Source organism: Antrostomus carolinensis, unplaced genomic scaffold (assembly GCF_000700745.2).
Source record: "Antrostomus carolinensis isolate BGI_N321 unplaced genomic scaffold, ASM70074v2 scaffold11438, whole genome shotgun sequence".
NCBI classification, from domain to species: domain Eukaryota; kingdom Metazoa; phylum Chordata; class Aves; order Caprimulgiformes; family Caprimulgidae; genus Antrostomus; species Antrostomus carolinensis.
In genome coordinates this window covers 6,009-23,304 of record NW_010332308.1, presented here as the reverse complement: position 1 = coordinate 23,304, position 17,296 = coordinate 6,009, and the positions used below count along the sequence as shown (strand labels likewise).

At 38.1% G+C, this 17,296-nt stretch overlaps 1 protein-coding gene across 1 annotated transcript in view; it reads right to left on the bottom strand.

The window, feature by feature from the left end:
- NAA16 (N-alpha-acetyltransferase 16, NatA auxiliary subunit) overlaps positions 1–11,440 on the bottom strand; it is a 55,213-nt gene extending 43,773 nt beyond the window's left edge. Inside the window, exons 1-4 of the mRNA XM_010173471.1 lie at positions 11,362–11,440; positions 8,888–8,992; positions 4,653–4,810; positions 3,390–3,524 (exon numbers count right to left, since the gene is read on the bottom strand). Coding sequence (XP_010171773.1) covers positions 3,390–3,524; positions 4,653–4,810; positions 8,888–8,992; positions 11,362–11,398 — 435 coding nt within the window. The 5' untranslated portion in view covers positions 11,399–11,440. The remainder of the gene's footprint in view (positions 1–3,389; positions 3,525–4,652; positions 4,811–8,887; positions 8,993–11,361) is intronic.
- Between the last annotated feature and the right edge of the window lie 5,856 nt (positions 11,441–17,296).

Genomic DNA, 17,296 nt, shown 5'->3' with positions numbered 1-17,296 from the left:
ATTTGATTTATCTTGGAGAGCACAGGCTGTTACACTTCCTGCAGTGATGTCTGCATTCAATCTCATAATCTGTTTTTGAGTGAAATATTGTGCCTCTGGCTAATTTACAGCTTTCAGGTGACAGGCAGCATTGATCTAGATACACTAAGAGACAAAAAATTCACCATTTCCAATGCCATTAGAATAAAACTGTTGGTGATAAAAAGTGACTTATCATTTGAATTTGTTGCTGAACTTTCTGTTGCTACTTGTTCCTTTATTCTTCCCCACTAAGCAATCTTCCTAGCAATCATTCTTCCCAAAACCAGTATCTAAACTGTACTAGAATCACCTAGGCTTTTTCTGCTTACAGTAAACAAAGAGTATCTCTGCCCTTTACTAGGCAGCATTTTCTCTAGTCCTCTTTATTTTTCTATATCATTCTTTTAATTTTCTAACTTTTAAAAAAAACAAGGTGATCAATAAGTCTTGATCTGTCAGTAATCAGTGCTCTATAGAGAAAATCCCTGCTGCTTCTCAGAAATAAGGGTGTTTTTTGCTTTTCACCCGTAAGCCTGCCCTGAGGGACAATTTTACAATAAGCTAAGTCAATCTAACTGCAGCCTGGATCAACAAAGTTAGCTCACTTCCCTCTATTATTTCCCTTCCTCTTTCCCCTCTCACCTCACAGTTGTTCAGATCAGCCAATCAATCCTTCAAGAGAGTGATTTTTTTATTTCTGGCACTTTGGCTTCCTGAACCCAGCCCTCCACAAGCCAACCAGTGCTGCACAAGGAAGCAGTGGGAGCACACAGGAAAAAGTCAGGCTGCTGGTTTTGGCAACAGCTTGTAGCTAGATTAGCTCCATTATTTTTGAATACTGCATCTTCAGATACTCACCTAAAATCACTAATATGACAGTTCCTTGACCTTTTTCTTAGTTTTACTGCTTGGTTTTGGCAGTGTTAATTCACTGAATGGACAGAGCTGCCTGAGTAACCCAAGTAAATTAACGTGATCACGCTACATCACCATTATGTACCAATTATTACGACAGCAGCATTTCACATAACACATTACATTTACTTCTTTATTCATTAACAATAACAGTAAACAATATCAGGCCTAATACAGATTGCCATAAATCTCAAAAACATGAGTTTGTTGAAGATTACCATTCACCAGTAATTTGGAAACCCTCCAGTCTTTCAACTCTCCTTTTAAATCTTGAATAACAACTCACAGTTGCACGCAATATCCTACCACAGAAGTTCATTTATTGAGTTGGAGTGAATACAAAGTACAGAGCAAGAGGGGAGATTTGGAAAGTAAAGCAAGCAAGAAGTGTACCTCCCCAAAGATCAATGGAGTATCTTTAACTCAACTATTTTAAGTGCAGGACTTAAATATCCAGAGACCGCATGAACAGCACATTTGGGGACTACTGTGGAAGAGCCAAAGCGTGCCAAAATTGAGCTGTGAGTTTGCCTGGGCTCTCCTGACTTTTCTGGACCAAACACACTGATTTTCTCTTCCAGTGGTTGGGGCCCTACATGGGCCTGCACTCTTCAGGGAGCGAGCACAGCAAAGCACAAGACTCTGTTCACAAGAGAAATGAAACTAATGTGGTCGTCCTTATTTTTAGTGTTTTGGGGGAGAAAGCACAACATACCACATAACTATCTCTATCAATCTCAAAAAAGAGGAAAGGCTAGACACAATTTATTTTCTATAAACTTATGCTGTCCAACATCTGTAGCATTATTTCTGTCCTTTAAAGCTTAACCAGCTTTTCCACTATTTCCTGTGACTGATATTATGCTATTCAGCAGTTAAACACCTTATTATTCAAGTACAAACCATCTTCCTATTTATGGAAATTTCTCAAATATATCCAGTTTTACTAAAAAATGGCATCAGAGCTTGAAATCTTCTCAGGATTTGTTTTAGGGTGAGATTTAAGTCTGTGATAATTTGCACAGCAGACAATATGTAATATGTTATGGCAGATGGTATTTAAATCTGGCTTAGCCACTAGACTGAAGAGCATATCATCGTGACTGCCCTCAAACAGGAATATTCACACACAATATTCACAATGTCTTTTAGAAAAGACATTAACAGCATCACTTCCGTTCTCTCCAAGGGGCCAATACCACTGTTAAGCCCTCTTAGTCCTTGGAAGAACCTCAGTTTCTTACACTTCATTTGCAATTTTTCCATCTATTATACATACACCTTCTAATTCAAACAGTCATTTCAACACTGAACTCAGATTGGGCTCTGCTGACTCACTGGAGAACCAAAACCTTTTGGCTGTCAAACACTTATAAAAGATGACCCAGTTTTAATTTAAACTTACTGTTTTCAGGGTTTTTTTAACGCTGAAGTTACGGCTTTCTTGAAATACCAAGTTATATATATACTTGGCTTGCAACATCCTTTGTCTGACTATGATACATGATCAAGACACAAACATTGCTCCCTCCTAAACCCGCAGGGTATTATTAATTACCTTTCTTACAGTTAGACCCATTCTGGCTGCATAAGATCTCAAATGCAGTTATCTCAGAAAGGATGCAAGATTTTTGTTTTGAAAAAATCACCATCTGTAGGTGAGGTAACATCTAGGTATTGGCACATGGTATTTCTAGCACACCTCCCAAGCTGAATGCATCTATAAACACGGTTTTTGCTTCCATGTTACAGAATAATCAACAAATCCACTCTATTCTGTTAATTCAGACTTTACAGTTCTGCCTTACCAATAAAAGAACAAGGGAACCGTCCCTCTCAAAAAAGGTTATACTTAGTGATTTTAGCATTGTACCATATTTCATCTATTCCAACAAGTTTCAGTAACACCAGATCTTCTCAAACAAAGAATTTTCAGCTATGCTTTTATGTTAACTTGATGGAGCACTAACTTTTAAGTGCACAATATACAGATGCATACAAAGCAATGGAAAATTTTCTTTTCACATTCTTTGTAGAGACAAAGTCAAAGCCTGTAATGGCATCCAGGCTATGGCAGGAGAAAGGACAAATGAGCACATCCAACACTAAACAGTATTTTCTGAAGTTTTACCTACTGTAAAGGGACAGGATCATCACAGGTTTTCTTTAGGTACAAGCCTCACAAACATTAAGTTACTCAGTTATTCCACATCAGTTTACCCTTATATCCTCCTCCTTAACAGTCTATTATGAGGGGAACAAGCATTCCTGTATAATTTGCATCAGCTCCTAAGCTCCTGGAAATCTTTCTGCTCAAAGCAGAAAGCTCCATAAATAATACATTTCTTCCTAATTCTAACTGGTTGCCAATTAGTTCTTCCTAATCACAGAGAACTAATTCCTCAGATTCTGCCTCTTATGAAGTATTCTCTTTCCAGAACAGGAAGTCTTACCTGCTGGGTTTTCCTAAACTCTTCAAGTAGTTTTAAGGCCATATCATAATCTTTGAGTAAGTGGTATGCAATGGCATATCCAATCCAGGAAGCCCGTTGCGTGGGGCGAAGCTGAAGTAGCTGGTATCTTGTCTCCTTCAACAAAAGAAAAGCAATTAAAAATAACAGAGACCTTAAAAAGTTACTACATCTTTATCATGATTTACCACCACTACAGCTAATATTTTAAAAGATCTTTTAAAAGCCCAAGGCAATTTTTGAAATTCTAACAGCATGGGGAAAAGCAGCATGTTTCCATCTCAAATCTGGGGGCTACATTCTAAATATGGGAGTCATGGCACAAAGCAAAAAAAAAAAATCTATTTGTTGGTACACAAAAGGTGTCTTTTTCAAGAGTACCTCATAAGAGCTTAAATCATTTCCAAAGACAGAGCTTTGAAATCTCAGAGAGGGGTTTCCATTAGAAAGCATGAGCTCAACTGCCACAGAAAGAGCAGTCTCACGCTCCTCATACTTACAGTGTGGCTCCTCATACTTACAGTGTGCCAGTACCTCTCAGACCCCCTTCAGGAGTCAAATCATATCCCTAAGTCAGTTATTTCCTTTTCTTCCATTAGCAAATTCAACACACTCTGTGAAGGAGACCAACTAATGCTGAAGTCCACAATCCAGTCCTCTACTTCACATGAAATAGAGCACAGAAGAGGAGCAGGACTTTTCCCTTTCACAGGAGATCAGTTGAGCCACTTTGAAAACTACTAACTTTGTTTTTAGACAAATTTTAAGATTTTATTTATGATAAAATCAGTATTCAGATTCAAGAAATCAGTCATCATGGGGCAAGTTTCCCACATACTCAAAAGAAATATGAATTTCTCACAAAAAAAATCTTCAATATACACATCCAAAACACCATTTGCAGTACTTCACAAGAGCACAGTAAGTACTCACAGTTGATTAGCTTTAAGTCTTATCCTTTTAATTTTCATTATTTTAGTGAAAAATGAGTTGAGAACTAGAGTTTTACAGTGTGATCCACAAGTCAAATTGTACAAAATAACTACACTCCTAGTTCTGTTCTCAACATTATATGGAGCTCTGCTGCAATACATTTCCATGCTTCCCTAAACAAGAGCGTAAAACACTTTTGAAACGACAAAACCAAGTAGCAACAGAATTACTACCAATAAAAGACTTAACAATGGAATAGAATAACAAGAGATTGCTAACAGCAATAAATGGCAATCCAAAGAAAATACTTACTCTATATCCTTCTAAATCCCTCATCTGAATCTGCAACAGAGAGAGATCTCTCAGGATCTGTAGATTATCTTTATCTAGTTTGAGAGCATTCCGGTAACACTTGATGGCTTCATCATATTTCTTATCAGAACGTTGCAAGAGACCATAGACATGCCAACCTAATGCACATTAAGGAAGATACATTCACAATTTTCACAAAGTAACTGCAGTGCATTTGTGTTACAGATCAACTTGATATCTTCCTTGAAGAACAACACCCTTATAAATTAAGTTTGGTTGCTGTACCCAGACTTCACTGACACATTTTAAAATATTAAATGCTTCCAAGTAAGCAAAAAAGCTCTTCATTTAAAAATCTTCTGTTAAGTCACATTCACAACTCCCCCCAAAACACTGTTATGCACACTAAATGATCCAAACTCCACAAGACTCAGAAGTTATTCCTAAAGATGCATTGTTTAAAACATCCTCCTGTAATTACAGCAGGAATTCTTACTCCTAAAAGTGTCTCATTCTAACAGTACAATCGGTATACAAGTTTTACTTTTCCTCACTTGCCTATCTGCAACCTCAATCAGTCTCCAGATTTTACAGTAAGGGATAAACATAGAGCTACATTTTATTCGTTGACAAAAGGAAATTGTAGCATTTCTGTACATCAAAAGTCTTTGTGACATTCTCAACATCTCAGACTTCCATCAGTAGTGTGCCATTTCAATAGACTTTTCTCTCACAAGTATCCTTTTTTATCCTGGAAAGATTCTGAACTCAAAGCATGAAACCAACATATGTCATAGCAAGACATTACACTGTATCATTACATCAGTCTGCAAAAGCCATATTAAAAGAAGGATTACTTGGCAGGCTCTACACTTTTGCTACTCCAGATTACTAGTAGCTCACTGAGGCAACATCTTCCACAGTAGTAAATCTGAACTTACTTTGATTTTCAAATTAGAAGTGGTTCAAAAGTTTTCTCAAGCTCTCCTATGTGCCCCTGAAGCAGCAAAACAGAGCTAATCCTGAGCAGAGGCATACACATTCTTCACCTGCTTCCCATCAAGATGGCACAAATAACTCATAGTGCTAATAACCAAAATATTTAAGAGTTCTTATGCTACTGAACTGAAGCAGAAGCAATTGCTCGCTCCACAGATACAATAATTCCTACACTTTGCATCTCAAAAAGTTGATAAAGCATTTAAATTGAATGGTTAACCTGGTCAAATTAATCAATGAAACAAAACTGTAAGTTCCCTCTTTCTTAGAAAGACTCATGTCCTGAATTAAGTTCTAGACATGAAGCAGGTTTGTAATTATCAAGAAGAAAAAAAAAAGAGGTAAGACTCCAGCCAAAAGAAAAGACTTGTGAGCATTAATAGTCTGAAGGAAATTTCTAATACACAAGCAAGAGACCCTGTTTTGCATGTCTGTGGGAACACCAAGTTAACCCCATATGCATCTTTGAGACTGCTAGGAGAGCTGCTGTTGCTGCTGTGATGATTTAGGACTAAATGGGAAAGGGGGATGAAATTATTTTGGATACAGTTACAGCAGCTGGTCCAATAATGCTACTTCTTTCTATAAATCCTGCCTTGCTTATTTGAGTTCAAGTATTCAGGACATGGATGAAAGTCAGATGTAGCATCTTCATACACCTGCCTCAGAACTACTGGTATTTCAGATTCTCACCTAGAGCAAGCCAATTCAGTCCAAAAGAATTTATGTGCACTTTAACACTGTACTTAGACAACACTGAGTAATTTATCAGGCATCATTACCATTCCTGGATTCAACTGGTAATCTGGCTTAAACTTTCATAAAGCATTCTTCACCAAGGAATGAAGAAAAGCATAAACTCATTGGGAAACAAGTGTGCACAGCAGTCAAGACTAAGCATAAGAAATTTAACAGCTGATACAACCTAATAAAGCACGATGCCACCAGTTTATTATAGCAGACAGCTCTGGGCAGTCTTGCCTGTGTTCCTACAGTGTCCTGAGTATAACGTGCCGCTATCTCTGAAACATTTATTCTTGAATTAAGTGTAGATCTCTGACCAGATAATACTCAAGTTATATCCAAAAATATGTCAGAATTTGTTTGTAGTTTGACCAGAAGATTTCTGGATTTCTAAACAATTTTACAACGGCCATTTTCTCCCAACCTCAATAAGGTGAACTGCAGAAGAATTACCATTTTCTACTACTCCTTAAACAAGTCAGAACACTAAAGCGACCAGCTGTATTTTAAACACCCTCTACCAGGTACTTTCTAAAAAGCACACATGACAAAATACACCAAAAGCACCTTCAAACACTACTACAAGAAAATAAGAGCACATAGATGTATTGCACCTCCTCAAAACCAGCTACTGGAACACAGTGACTTTAGTGGCTACCCCTCACCTCTCCCTTTAAATCAAATCACAGACAGTAAACTCACATAAAACAGGAAATGTAAACATTATTTTAGAGAACCTTGCAAGCTCTGCTTAGGTAGCACTTAGGATTAACAGGCCTTCAAGCTTTCACCAGAACTGCATGGCTAGTCACAAGCCTTCACAAAGGATGTAGAAGGAACCTTTATTAAAAAGCTCAGCCTCAGATCTCAGTTTCTCCAGGGCTAGAATATATACTTCTCTCCCCATGCACTAGAGCCCCACCATCAGGAAATATTCAGATATTTGGGTAGTGACATTATAATAGTAAAAGAGGTTCGCTATTTCTTTAGAATTTACCAAGACATGACAACTGAAAATACTGTGGCAAACTTGATGCCTAGCCTAGAATTAATTCAGTATCAGCTAGCCTGTGCTCACTAGAGAGGTAATTCTGCACAGACAGATTACTCTAGGGGATTCTCTGTAGAGCTGTAACAATACACTTGAACGCAAAAAGCTGGAACTTTTTGCTTTGTCAGAGATAGTTCTACAGATGCAGCTTAAAAATAAAGAACATTTGTGCCTAATAGGATTCAGCTGAGTTCACACACAAATTCAGAAAACAAAAATCCTTGTAGTCTTAAGGTAAGGTAAGCTTAATGAGTCAGTAAAACTGTGGTAAAAATCCACTAAAAATGGTAATGAAAAAAAAAATCTATTTTTTTTTAACTTGTCCAGGAAGAGGGGCCCTTTAACCACCCAACCCCTCCAAATTAGGTTTGAAAAAGCATAGGTGTCTCCAGCATTTGTAGGCAAGTCTTCTAGATAGTTCAAGAGTTAGCATGAAATGGAGACAAGAATCACTGATGCTGACAAATCCCACTCCAGAATTTTGTTTACTAATCAGAATCCCCCAAAACTCTTCACTAACACACCTAGATTCTTTTGCTCCCTGATTTAAGGTGTGAGATTTCTTATACAAAGATTGAAGTTGCTTTGGTATTCCTTAGGTATTTACCTCATAAGATCAAAAAGGCATAAATTATCTTTGATTGTTCTATGGCATCCCTCTAATAACTCTGACAACCTCCATACACTTAGCGGTTTTTTCCCAACCTCAAGCTCCCTGGACCTTTAATGGTGTAAATAGCCATCCCTTTGCCTTAGATGGCCATCAGAAAGTATTTCCTGAGATACTACAGGAAGATTTTTTTAATGTCTTTAAATGTCTTTTAATGTCTTTAAAACTTAAATATTGAGTGGGAAATTTGCCCCTTAACGTGCAACTGAAATGCAGACTGAACAAGTAAGGCATTGTGTGCAAATCTGAAGTAGCCTCCTACTTATGGCTTAAACAGAAGACAGCTACTCCCAAAGCTCTTGAGCACTCTTAAGCATTTCACAGGTATAAGCTTTTGGAAGACAAGCTTAGAACAGAGTAGTAGCTGTCAAGTCAGTAGACCTAAGCCACTATCTAAAATTTAGTGGCAAAACAGATATTTTTCAGAGAAACTGGATTTCTTATACATTTTTAAGAGAGAAGAAAACTTTAGAAAAGATTTTACAAGCTATACCTATTCTCTGCAGAAAGCAAACATCCTAGATGGTCTTTTTGCAAGAGATACATGTAAAAGATTTTTCTTCAAGATTCTGCAAAATTGTAGACACAAAAATAAAACCTTATTTCAAGTAATTGATTATTAATTAATATTCACTGTACAAACCTTGTTTTGGACTATTTTTCTACAGACCCCATTATGTACTTCAAAAGTATATACTGATGCAGCAACAAAATCATACAAGCAGAAGTGAGAACTCGTAAGACGACCAGGTTTTGTATTACAAAGGATACAGACATGACTCTTTACATCGTTACGAAGTCCTTTACGAACAAATTCATACGCTTCTTCCTTCTTCCCTAAGCAGTTCAAGGTCAGTCCTTTCATCGCGAGTGTCTCTGTAAAAAATAACATACACTTATGTTTATGACTTCCCATATGGCAGTTTCACAGTGCAGATATCCTTTGAAGTTGTTACACAGTGAAGTTCCCCATTAAATGATAAACTTAGATCAGGATAGAAGCCTAGCACAGCCAAATACTGTTATATGGAAGCTCTTCCCTTCTTGAAATTGGTCTCAAAGACTGTTACCGAGTACCACACAGATGTGACAAACACAGACAACACAAACTTTATTAATTAAAAAATACATTTAGCTGGTGTTAAGGGAGTTAACAATAAGCTAAAGCAATTTTAGAAAGCTTCCCAATATGTGTCCAAGTTCCAGGTAGGCAGAACAAGAAAAAAAAAAAAAATCATTAGGTTGTGTCATCCCATAAGAAATAGATCTGTCACAGTCAGCTCCACCATTACAGGTTGCTTACAAATCATTAGTTAAGAGGAGCACATTCTCGACATTCAAGACCCACCTGGACGCCTTTCTATGTGATCTCATTTAGGTTCCTGCTCTGGCAGGGGGACTGGACTAGATGATCTTTTGAGGTCCCTTCCAATCCCTGACATTCTGTGATTCTGTGTGATTCTGTGATTTTAGGGGTGAAAAGACCTTCTCAAAGTAGTAGCATCTTAACCAACATTCTGAGAGGCACAAGATTCCAAATAATACACTGGTATGACTATTGCTCCCTCTCTTCCCCCATTCTTCAAGTAACACTGTGGGAAACAAGCTGCATGTAATGCATGCACTACACCCAAAAACTGTTCCAGATTCAGATTTCTTTTTTTTTTTTTTTTTTTTTGCTACACAAGAGACCACTTAGTTTTGGTTTCTGGCAGAAGATTAGTCATATTTTCATCATAGCATTCTGGTTTTCCTCCAGTTGTAACCTTTTCCCCAGTATTAACAGCAACAGCCCATTAGGTCAGCCATAACAGCAACCTGAAGTTCCATGATAGACCTGTTTAACATAGTTTTCTATAAAAGTACACCTAAAGTGAACGACGACCCAAGACGAGCCAAGGTTTTTGTTTGGTTTTTCAGTTGTCCTACATCCACACTGTAAGAACAAAGAAAGCCAGAATTACACCTTCCCAATGACATCAGGAAGCCTGAAAAAGAATAACCCCAAGCTACTCCTGCCTTTCTGCACGAGGGAGATGGCTGTCCAGCCACAGCAACCATCTGCTTGCCACCTTCTCACTAAATTTTTCAAATCCTTGTCTCTGAAGCTAAGTGTGACAACAGTGCAGCTTCCCATCAGATCATTTCATTGGCTTAGTTCTGCTTCAGCTGCTCATTCCAGGCTTTGCTCTCAAGCTTCAAAGTCATTAGTGGCTCAGAGCCCAAGTAGTACGTGGACTGCCAAGGCAGCTTGTTGTCCTGGAAAAGTTTAAGAGGCACCAAGAGCAGAAAAGACAGAGTTGTATACGGAGATGTTATAAAAACACAAGTGCCAGAGGAGACAAATGCATGACATCAGGGATGGACAAGCCACTCTAGCTCTGAAGCGACAAGAAAACTGTACTTTTATCTCTAGGGAAGTAACAAAGACAAGGAAGAAAGAGCAGACACTAATGGAAGCATGAAAAGGATTAGTCAAACAATTTGCCAAGATTTGGCAATGTCAAAAAAGAAAATAATTTTACCAACACAGTACATGCACACCCAGTGTTAAGCTCCAACAACAGACAAACAAGAAAAATTCACTGTATCAGAAGGAAAGATTGGCTGAACCATGAAACAGAAACTCTGTAGTACAGTAACACTAGAGTACCTTATTGAGGATTAAGTTCTGACTGATGTAAATAGAAGCTCCACTTTGCTGTCCCATTTCCTATAATATTTAATCAGAACAGGAGCTCCAGATTCTGTCTTTAGCTTCAAGTCTTAGGAGCAACAATATTACACTTAACTTTGCTCCTTGTAAGTAGCAATCTGGTATGCAGTACAGAAAATTTAAGAGTATGAACTTGACAAAAAAAGCAAGATTTTTAATTATTTGCCAGAATATCAGAATACAAAAAAAAGCCTGGGCTTGCTATTAAATAGGAAATGTAAGAAAAAACCCACGCTGGCATTCTGACCCAGAAACCTAGAAAGGCAAGTTCCTTGGAAGCTTCACTGAAGTGTGCCTCCACCATATATTTTGATCTTCACCATCCCACTGCCCAGGAGTGTTTGCCTGAGCTAGGGTGGAAAATTGATCTGAAGGCACAAAGACTGAATACCCAGAGTAATTATTCAGTCATAAGGACAGAACCATACTCAACAACAGGCTCCTTTGTTTCCCAATAGCATGGAATAGACTATATTTAAGCTCACAACAGGAAGGGAAAAAAAAGAAAATGTTTTGAGTCTACAGTTACCTCCATGTTCAGCAAATTTTGGGTTAGAGAGGATCATCTTGCAGAACTTGAGTCCATTTTTGTACTGTTTTTGTTCGTAACATTTCTGGAAAAAAGGCAGAATACAATCAGTGAAACACATTTGAAAACAGAATACCTTAACATACTATTACAAGTGCCGTAGTTCTTTCAGTAAGGTATGGAAACCAGATCACTAACAAGCTCCAGTTGGATAAGACCACTCATACTGCATTGCCTTTTTTCAGCATTCAGAACAGTATCTGCCTTCATTTACATGCAGCCAATGCTCTACCTCATGGTCTCCTTTTATAAAAGTCAGTAATTCCCTTTTCAACAGAAATAGGAAAGGCAATTTGGAATGTCTACTCAATTCAGAAAGTCTTAAAATAGAGAGACAAGTTACAAATCCTGACTCAACAGAACTTTTGAGAAGAGCTAGTTTTCAGGAGTCTAGGCACTCCTTTCAACACCCCATTTCCCTGGACTAGTGATGTCCTAGAGTAAGAATCTCAGACAGAAGTCTCTCCTTCTTGCTGATGTAGACTTTTGGGAGAAAGAGAGAAACCAGGAAGACCTATTGTAACCTTAAAAAAAAAGTCTATATATAGATATCTGGGGAGGGAGACAATTTATGTGGAAATTGTTAAAAAAAAATCTAACTTCTAGATAGAATAGTACAACTAAGGGCTAGTTTTAGATTTATTTAGGGTATCATTTACCTAATCACCACTAACTGCCAAACATTGTTCATCTGTGGGAACACAAGGGAAAACAAAAAACCACATGAACCTAGATCCTTTCTCTTCTTTTGAAAGATCTTACCTGATGTTAATAATTCAGAATGGTCTTAGTAATTTAAATCAGTTACTGATCACCAGAATTGATCACTTTAAAACAAACTTACTTAAGCCAGTTAAAAGCATGCTTACTGATAGTAAGTATGAAAGTGATTTGAGTTCATTTAACTTCCTAACTTGAAGAAAAAAAACAACACCAAACCAGGCTTAACTGGGCATCATTTTCAGTCAATAAGGTGCATTGTCCTGCTGTAATTTAGACAGCTATTCTCAGCAGAAACTATGTCGTTTCAGTTATGTGCTTCAGTATTTCAACTGTCTCTCACAGATCACTCCCACTCCATCAATCTTCCAGGACAGAGGTTAAGATCTATGTTAAATTAACGCAGAGTGTAATAATTTCTTCACAGTCACAGTCTATCTTCATAATGCTTCACAGGGCACAAGCAATGTACAGAGACATGCCTGTGCTCACTTCCGGGTAGTTGGCTAAGGTCCCAAAACAAGGGTCCTCCTCCAGCCTGTGGGAAAGGGCTTAACTGCAGAGAATGTTTAAGTCTTTGTTGCCTGAACTCAAGACACTCATATTTAACCATGATTAAGTGGAGACTAAATCACAGAATAATTTAGGTCAGCAGGAGCCTTCAGAGGTCACCTAAATCACCCCTCAAAACAAAGGAGAGCAAACCTTGATGTTAGATCAGGTTGCTTTGCCTGGCTGACTTCTGGAAGGATGGCCAGGGAGTTTCCATCAGAGGCAAATAGTTATGCTATGGCAATTAACACTTAAACAACAGTAACCAAAAAAAAAGCTTGGAGAAATTGAAACTGGGAACTAGTTTCCATATCTTTATCTGAAATAACCTAGTCTGCAGCAAAACTTGTGAGTCCCCTCTAGGAGAGGGTCAAATTCTCCCATTCATCCATTTTTTAATTCTTAACATAAGATGCTTAGCATCATGTTTAAAGAATCATAAGAAAATACCAACAATACTCCATGCTTTCTAAATTTATTCAGGTATGCCTAAAAAAGTAACAAAATAGTGACCATTCATCCACGATTCTACAACTCTCGCCACGTGGAGTGGAACTCCAAATACACAGCAGTGCTTAAGCACAGAACAGAAGCTACTTGAGCCAAGTGTGCACTTAAAATAGATTAACTACTTGAGAAAATCGTATCTATTATCCTTGTTCTGACATTTTTATCCTACAGAGTTCAGTCTCAGACCTAGAATAAGAACTGAACTTAGATAATTATAGACAAATTTGAGATTTTTGGAGATCACATTTTCCAAAGGCCAACAGATGGATGGAAGAGAGAAGTTAGTGCTCTCCACAGAGAGAAGCACAAGTTCAACATTCACAGTTATTTGGCTTGCTGATAGACAACCAGCATAACCTGTTTATTGAAGTACCTCAAAACCAGACACAAACCACAGCATTTCTTGCCCAGCTGCTAGTTACTAGACAAAAGAGTGTCTGACTGCAGAAACATAATGAATCAGTATGAAATGCAAGTTTACGTAATTCCACTGCTTGTGGGACAGATCTTGCTAGTTGGTCAAAAGGTGACTTCCCAGCCCCACTTGCTCCAAATACATACACAGACAATGCATTTGTAAGTTATGTGCTTATACCAATACATTGGCTTAAATGTATACCAATATAAGAGGGGAAAAAAAAAAGCTTTGCTCAGCAATATTTGACTCTCATCTTCAACATATGTGTACTGAAAGGCTTACAGATTCAGTTACATCGACAAGCCTGGGGCTTTACAGCATCCAAACTTCATGAATGGCCTGCTTTTAAAATTCTGTCTGTCCAAAACCTGTGAATGAGCACACCATGCTCCGACCGTATCTTGTTTACAGGAGACCAGAGTTTGATGCCATATGACACCATCTCATTTGGTAGCACTGATGGGAATTTCATACTTGAGAAACCCGATGTCTCCATCTGTATTCTCAAGTTTTGTACTAATCAGGACCAATATAGCTGAAATGCATTCATTAGTATCTGTCTCATTGCATTAAGTCTTTGGTATATTAAAAGTGACTCAAGCTAATATGCTGGGGGGGAGGGTTTTGTGTGATTTTGGTTTTGGTTTTTTTTTTGTTTTTTTTTTTTAAACAGCCTTATCTGTTGTCCTTAATGTGAGGCTTCCCATTACCCCTTTATGGCAATAATTTCCTGCTAAAACTAAAGCCAAATCACGAATATTTACACACTTGAAACCTCAAAGGGAGATTCTGGCAAGGCCAAAATGTTATCCAGAACTTCTGCTACCAGATGTTCCTGGAAGCATGTTACCTCCTCTGACAAACATCCCATCCTGGTTTATTCCCTTTTTCAACTCTAACTGAAAGATATAATCTACCTGTAGACTTTGACATGCAATTAAGCTAGACATCATTATATGCACTTTCAGGGAAGTATCAAGTGCCACCACACAGAGGTCAAATAGGACAGCATCTAGGAAGTAACTAGAACTGTAAAGGTAAAAAATACTAGTAACAAGGATACCACGATGTAGAGTAAGAGGAGACTTTAATCCTGTATTACAGTGTTTTGCTGCTTCTACTTAAGCAACTGCCATTCACAAGTTCCAATTTATTTTTTCGTATCATGCCATCTTTTTTTAAAGAGACAAAACCCTTTTTCCATCCTTTAAATGGACAAAACTCCCTTCCACTACCAAATATCAACAGAATCAGGGACCTGAATGGCTCACAAACGTTACTTATAAAACAGAAGGACTTCACGTGTCACTCCTCAATCGCCTATGCTATTTACAAGTAAATGATGTTAAACTATGCCAAACTATGTCAGGTTTGTGAAGAGATGCTTTTACAGATTACATCTCCTTAGACAAAGCATTTGCCACTTAAAAAAGTATGTCTATTGGGAGAACAGCTCCATTTTTCACATACTGAAGACAGAGTTTAATACACAGATCAGCACTTTTATGGCTGAAGAACATCTCATTATGACCCTCAGACATTAACACGCACTTCTGAGAAGCCATCCAGCAAGAAAGTCTCAACTGGCTACTCAAGAGAGACCACAGGTGCAGCAACCAATTCCCTTCCTCATTCCCTGTCCCTAGTGCCTCCGAATGTACTGAAGCAACATGATATTATTTCATATCCATTTTCAAGTGAAGGCCAAATAAAATGTAGTAAGACGGTCTGTGACTGTAACAGAGCTGCAGCTAAGAAGTTCAATCCAAATTAGACACACTGACCAGTCTCATGGTGAGCATGTGCAATAGTCATTAACAACAATACTGCAATTTGGAAGCTGTTTGCTGTCTCTTCACAAGAGCTTTTCAAACACTAAATCCAAACCACTGTCAGAAGTTTAATGCTATTCTCAGGTCCTACCTGTGCAGCTCACATCCTATTAATATAGGTCTGCACATCAGCGTGCTGCCTTGCCAGAAACGTGCTGGACCATCAGAGCCACTAATAAGAAAAATAAGCATTTTAACCGATTTGACTGTTTCTAAGTAGATTAATAAAAACAGCTTCAAGCTTTAATAAAGAATATCATTTGTTTAAGTTTATTAGTCTTCCCTGCTACTGTACTTCCATATAATCCTGCTTGCAGATATCTCCACACTTGAGGGAGTTTCAACATTCTTCTTGCCAGGTAGCGTTCTCTCTTATTGAGAAGATTTTGGCACAAGACTCTGGTGTTTTTGGCAACACCTACGATTAATTTAAACAGATTTTAAATTTTATGTTCTCAGTGCTTACATCTTCAGTTTTTTAAACTGTGTGCCTACTGTGTAACACTGATGGGGGCAGTTGGGTAAGGAAGGAACCCAAGAGCTAAACATGGAACATGAGAGCCTAGAGGAAAGAAAGGACAAGGTTTGCACATCAAGCCCTGTGGAAAGAATGTTGGAAGTTAGTTGTGCCAGAAATCTGCCCAAGCCACAGTGGCAATGAGGTTCAGTAGTAAAAACCCTCAAATTTATCACTGACTGCAATTCTGATCAGCAACTTTTCCTTGGAGCTATCTGACAAGTATATAGTGGCTGTTCAGTTTATTAATATACATTTCTGACCAAAACCGGGCACAATCAATACAGGAACATCAGCATCCATCAGTATTCTTCATAACGGGCATTTAACACTTGGACATCTTAAAAAGCCCTCCTTGTTTTATTGTACATCTCAAAGAATGTCATTGTGGCTAAGAGACAATCTATATTTCTCAAAGCAGTTCATGAAATCAGTTATCTAAGTACCTTAGTCAGATTTTAGGCAGACCTCCATGTATGCTGTTCCTATAGAAAGAAATAATTACTAAAATTATTCACCAGTTTGATAGCAAGGTCTGATACCATCCTGTTTGAATGACATACAATTAAGTTCTGAAAGAGTTCAGCATCTGTGTTGGAAATGCTCCTTGTACCATGAAATATTTTGCTACTTTGCAATAGTGATACAGGAAAAGAGAGCATCATGATACTATTAAATTTCAGAAACAGACTAGGGACCTCTGCATGAGGTTCCCCAAACAAACAGCAACCCTCTCTCCACATTCATTTCAGTTCACTGATACTTGAGAGAATGGAAAAGAGCATCAGCTGGAAGGAGCTTCAGCTCATGGAGGACAAGGAAAAAGTTCATTACCACTTTCCCACTCTTGCAGCATCCTAGATTTCTAGTCCCAGGACAACCCTTCCAGAGCATCAACATGTTCTATCCCTGTCCCCAAGCCCTACTGGTATTTTATATACGCATGGCTACCCCTCTCTCTGCTGGTAGGAGTGGTTAACATTATCAGCTGAAATAAAAAGAGGAAGGTGACCTAGCTCCAGCCTTACTTGCTTCAATTGTCAAAATGGACAGGCCACACAGATCTTCCCCAGACCAGAGGACTCAGCAATGCAGAACAGTGCTGAGTCAGACCACAGACAATGGTGTACAACAGAACAAGCAGCCAGCATCACACATAACAGTAACATTTTTATCAAAGTACTAATGTCACAGCCACAGCTAAGCTTTCACTATCATAATCCTCTGTATACAACAGCATTTTTCCTTTAACCGTCTTTTTCCAATTATTTAAGTTCAAAGCTACAGAATACACAAACCATTTCCACCTGCATTCTGTACAACAGC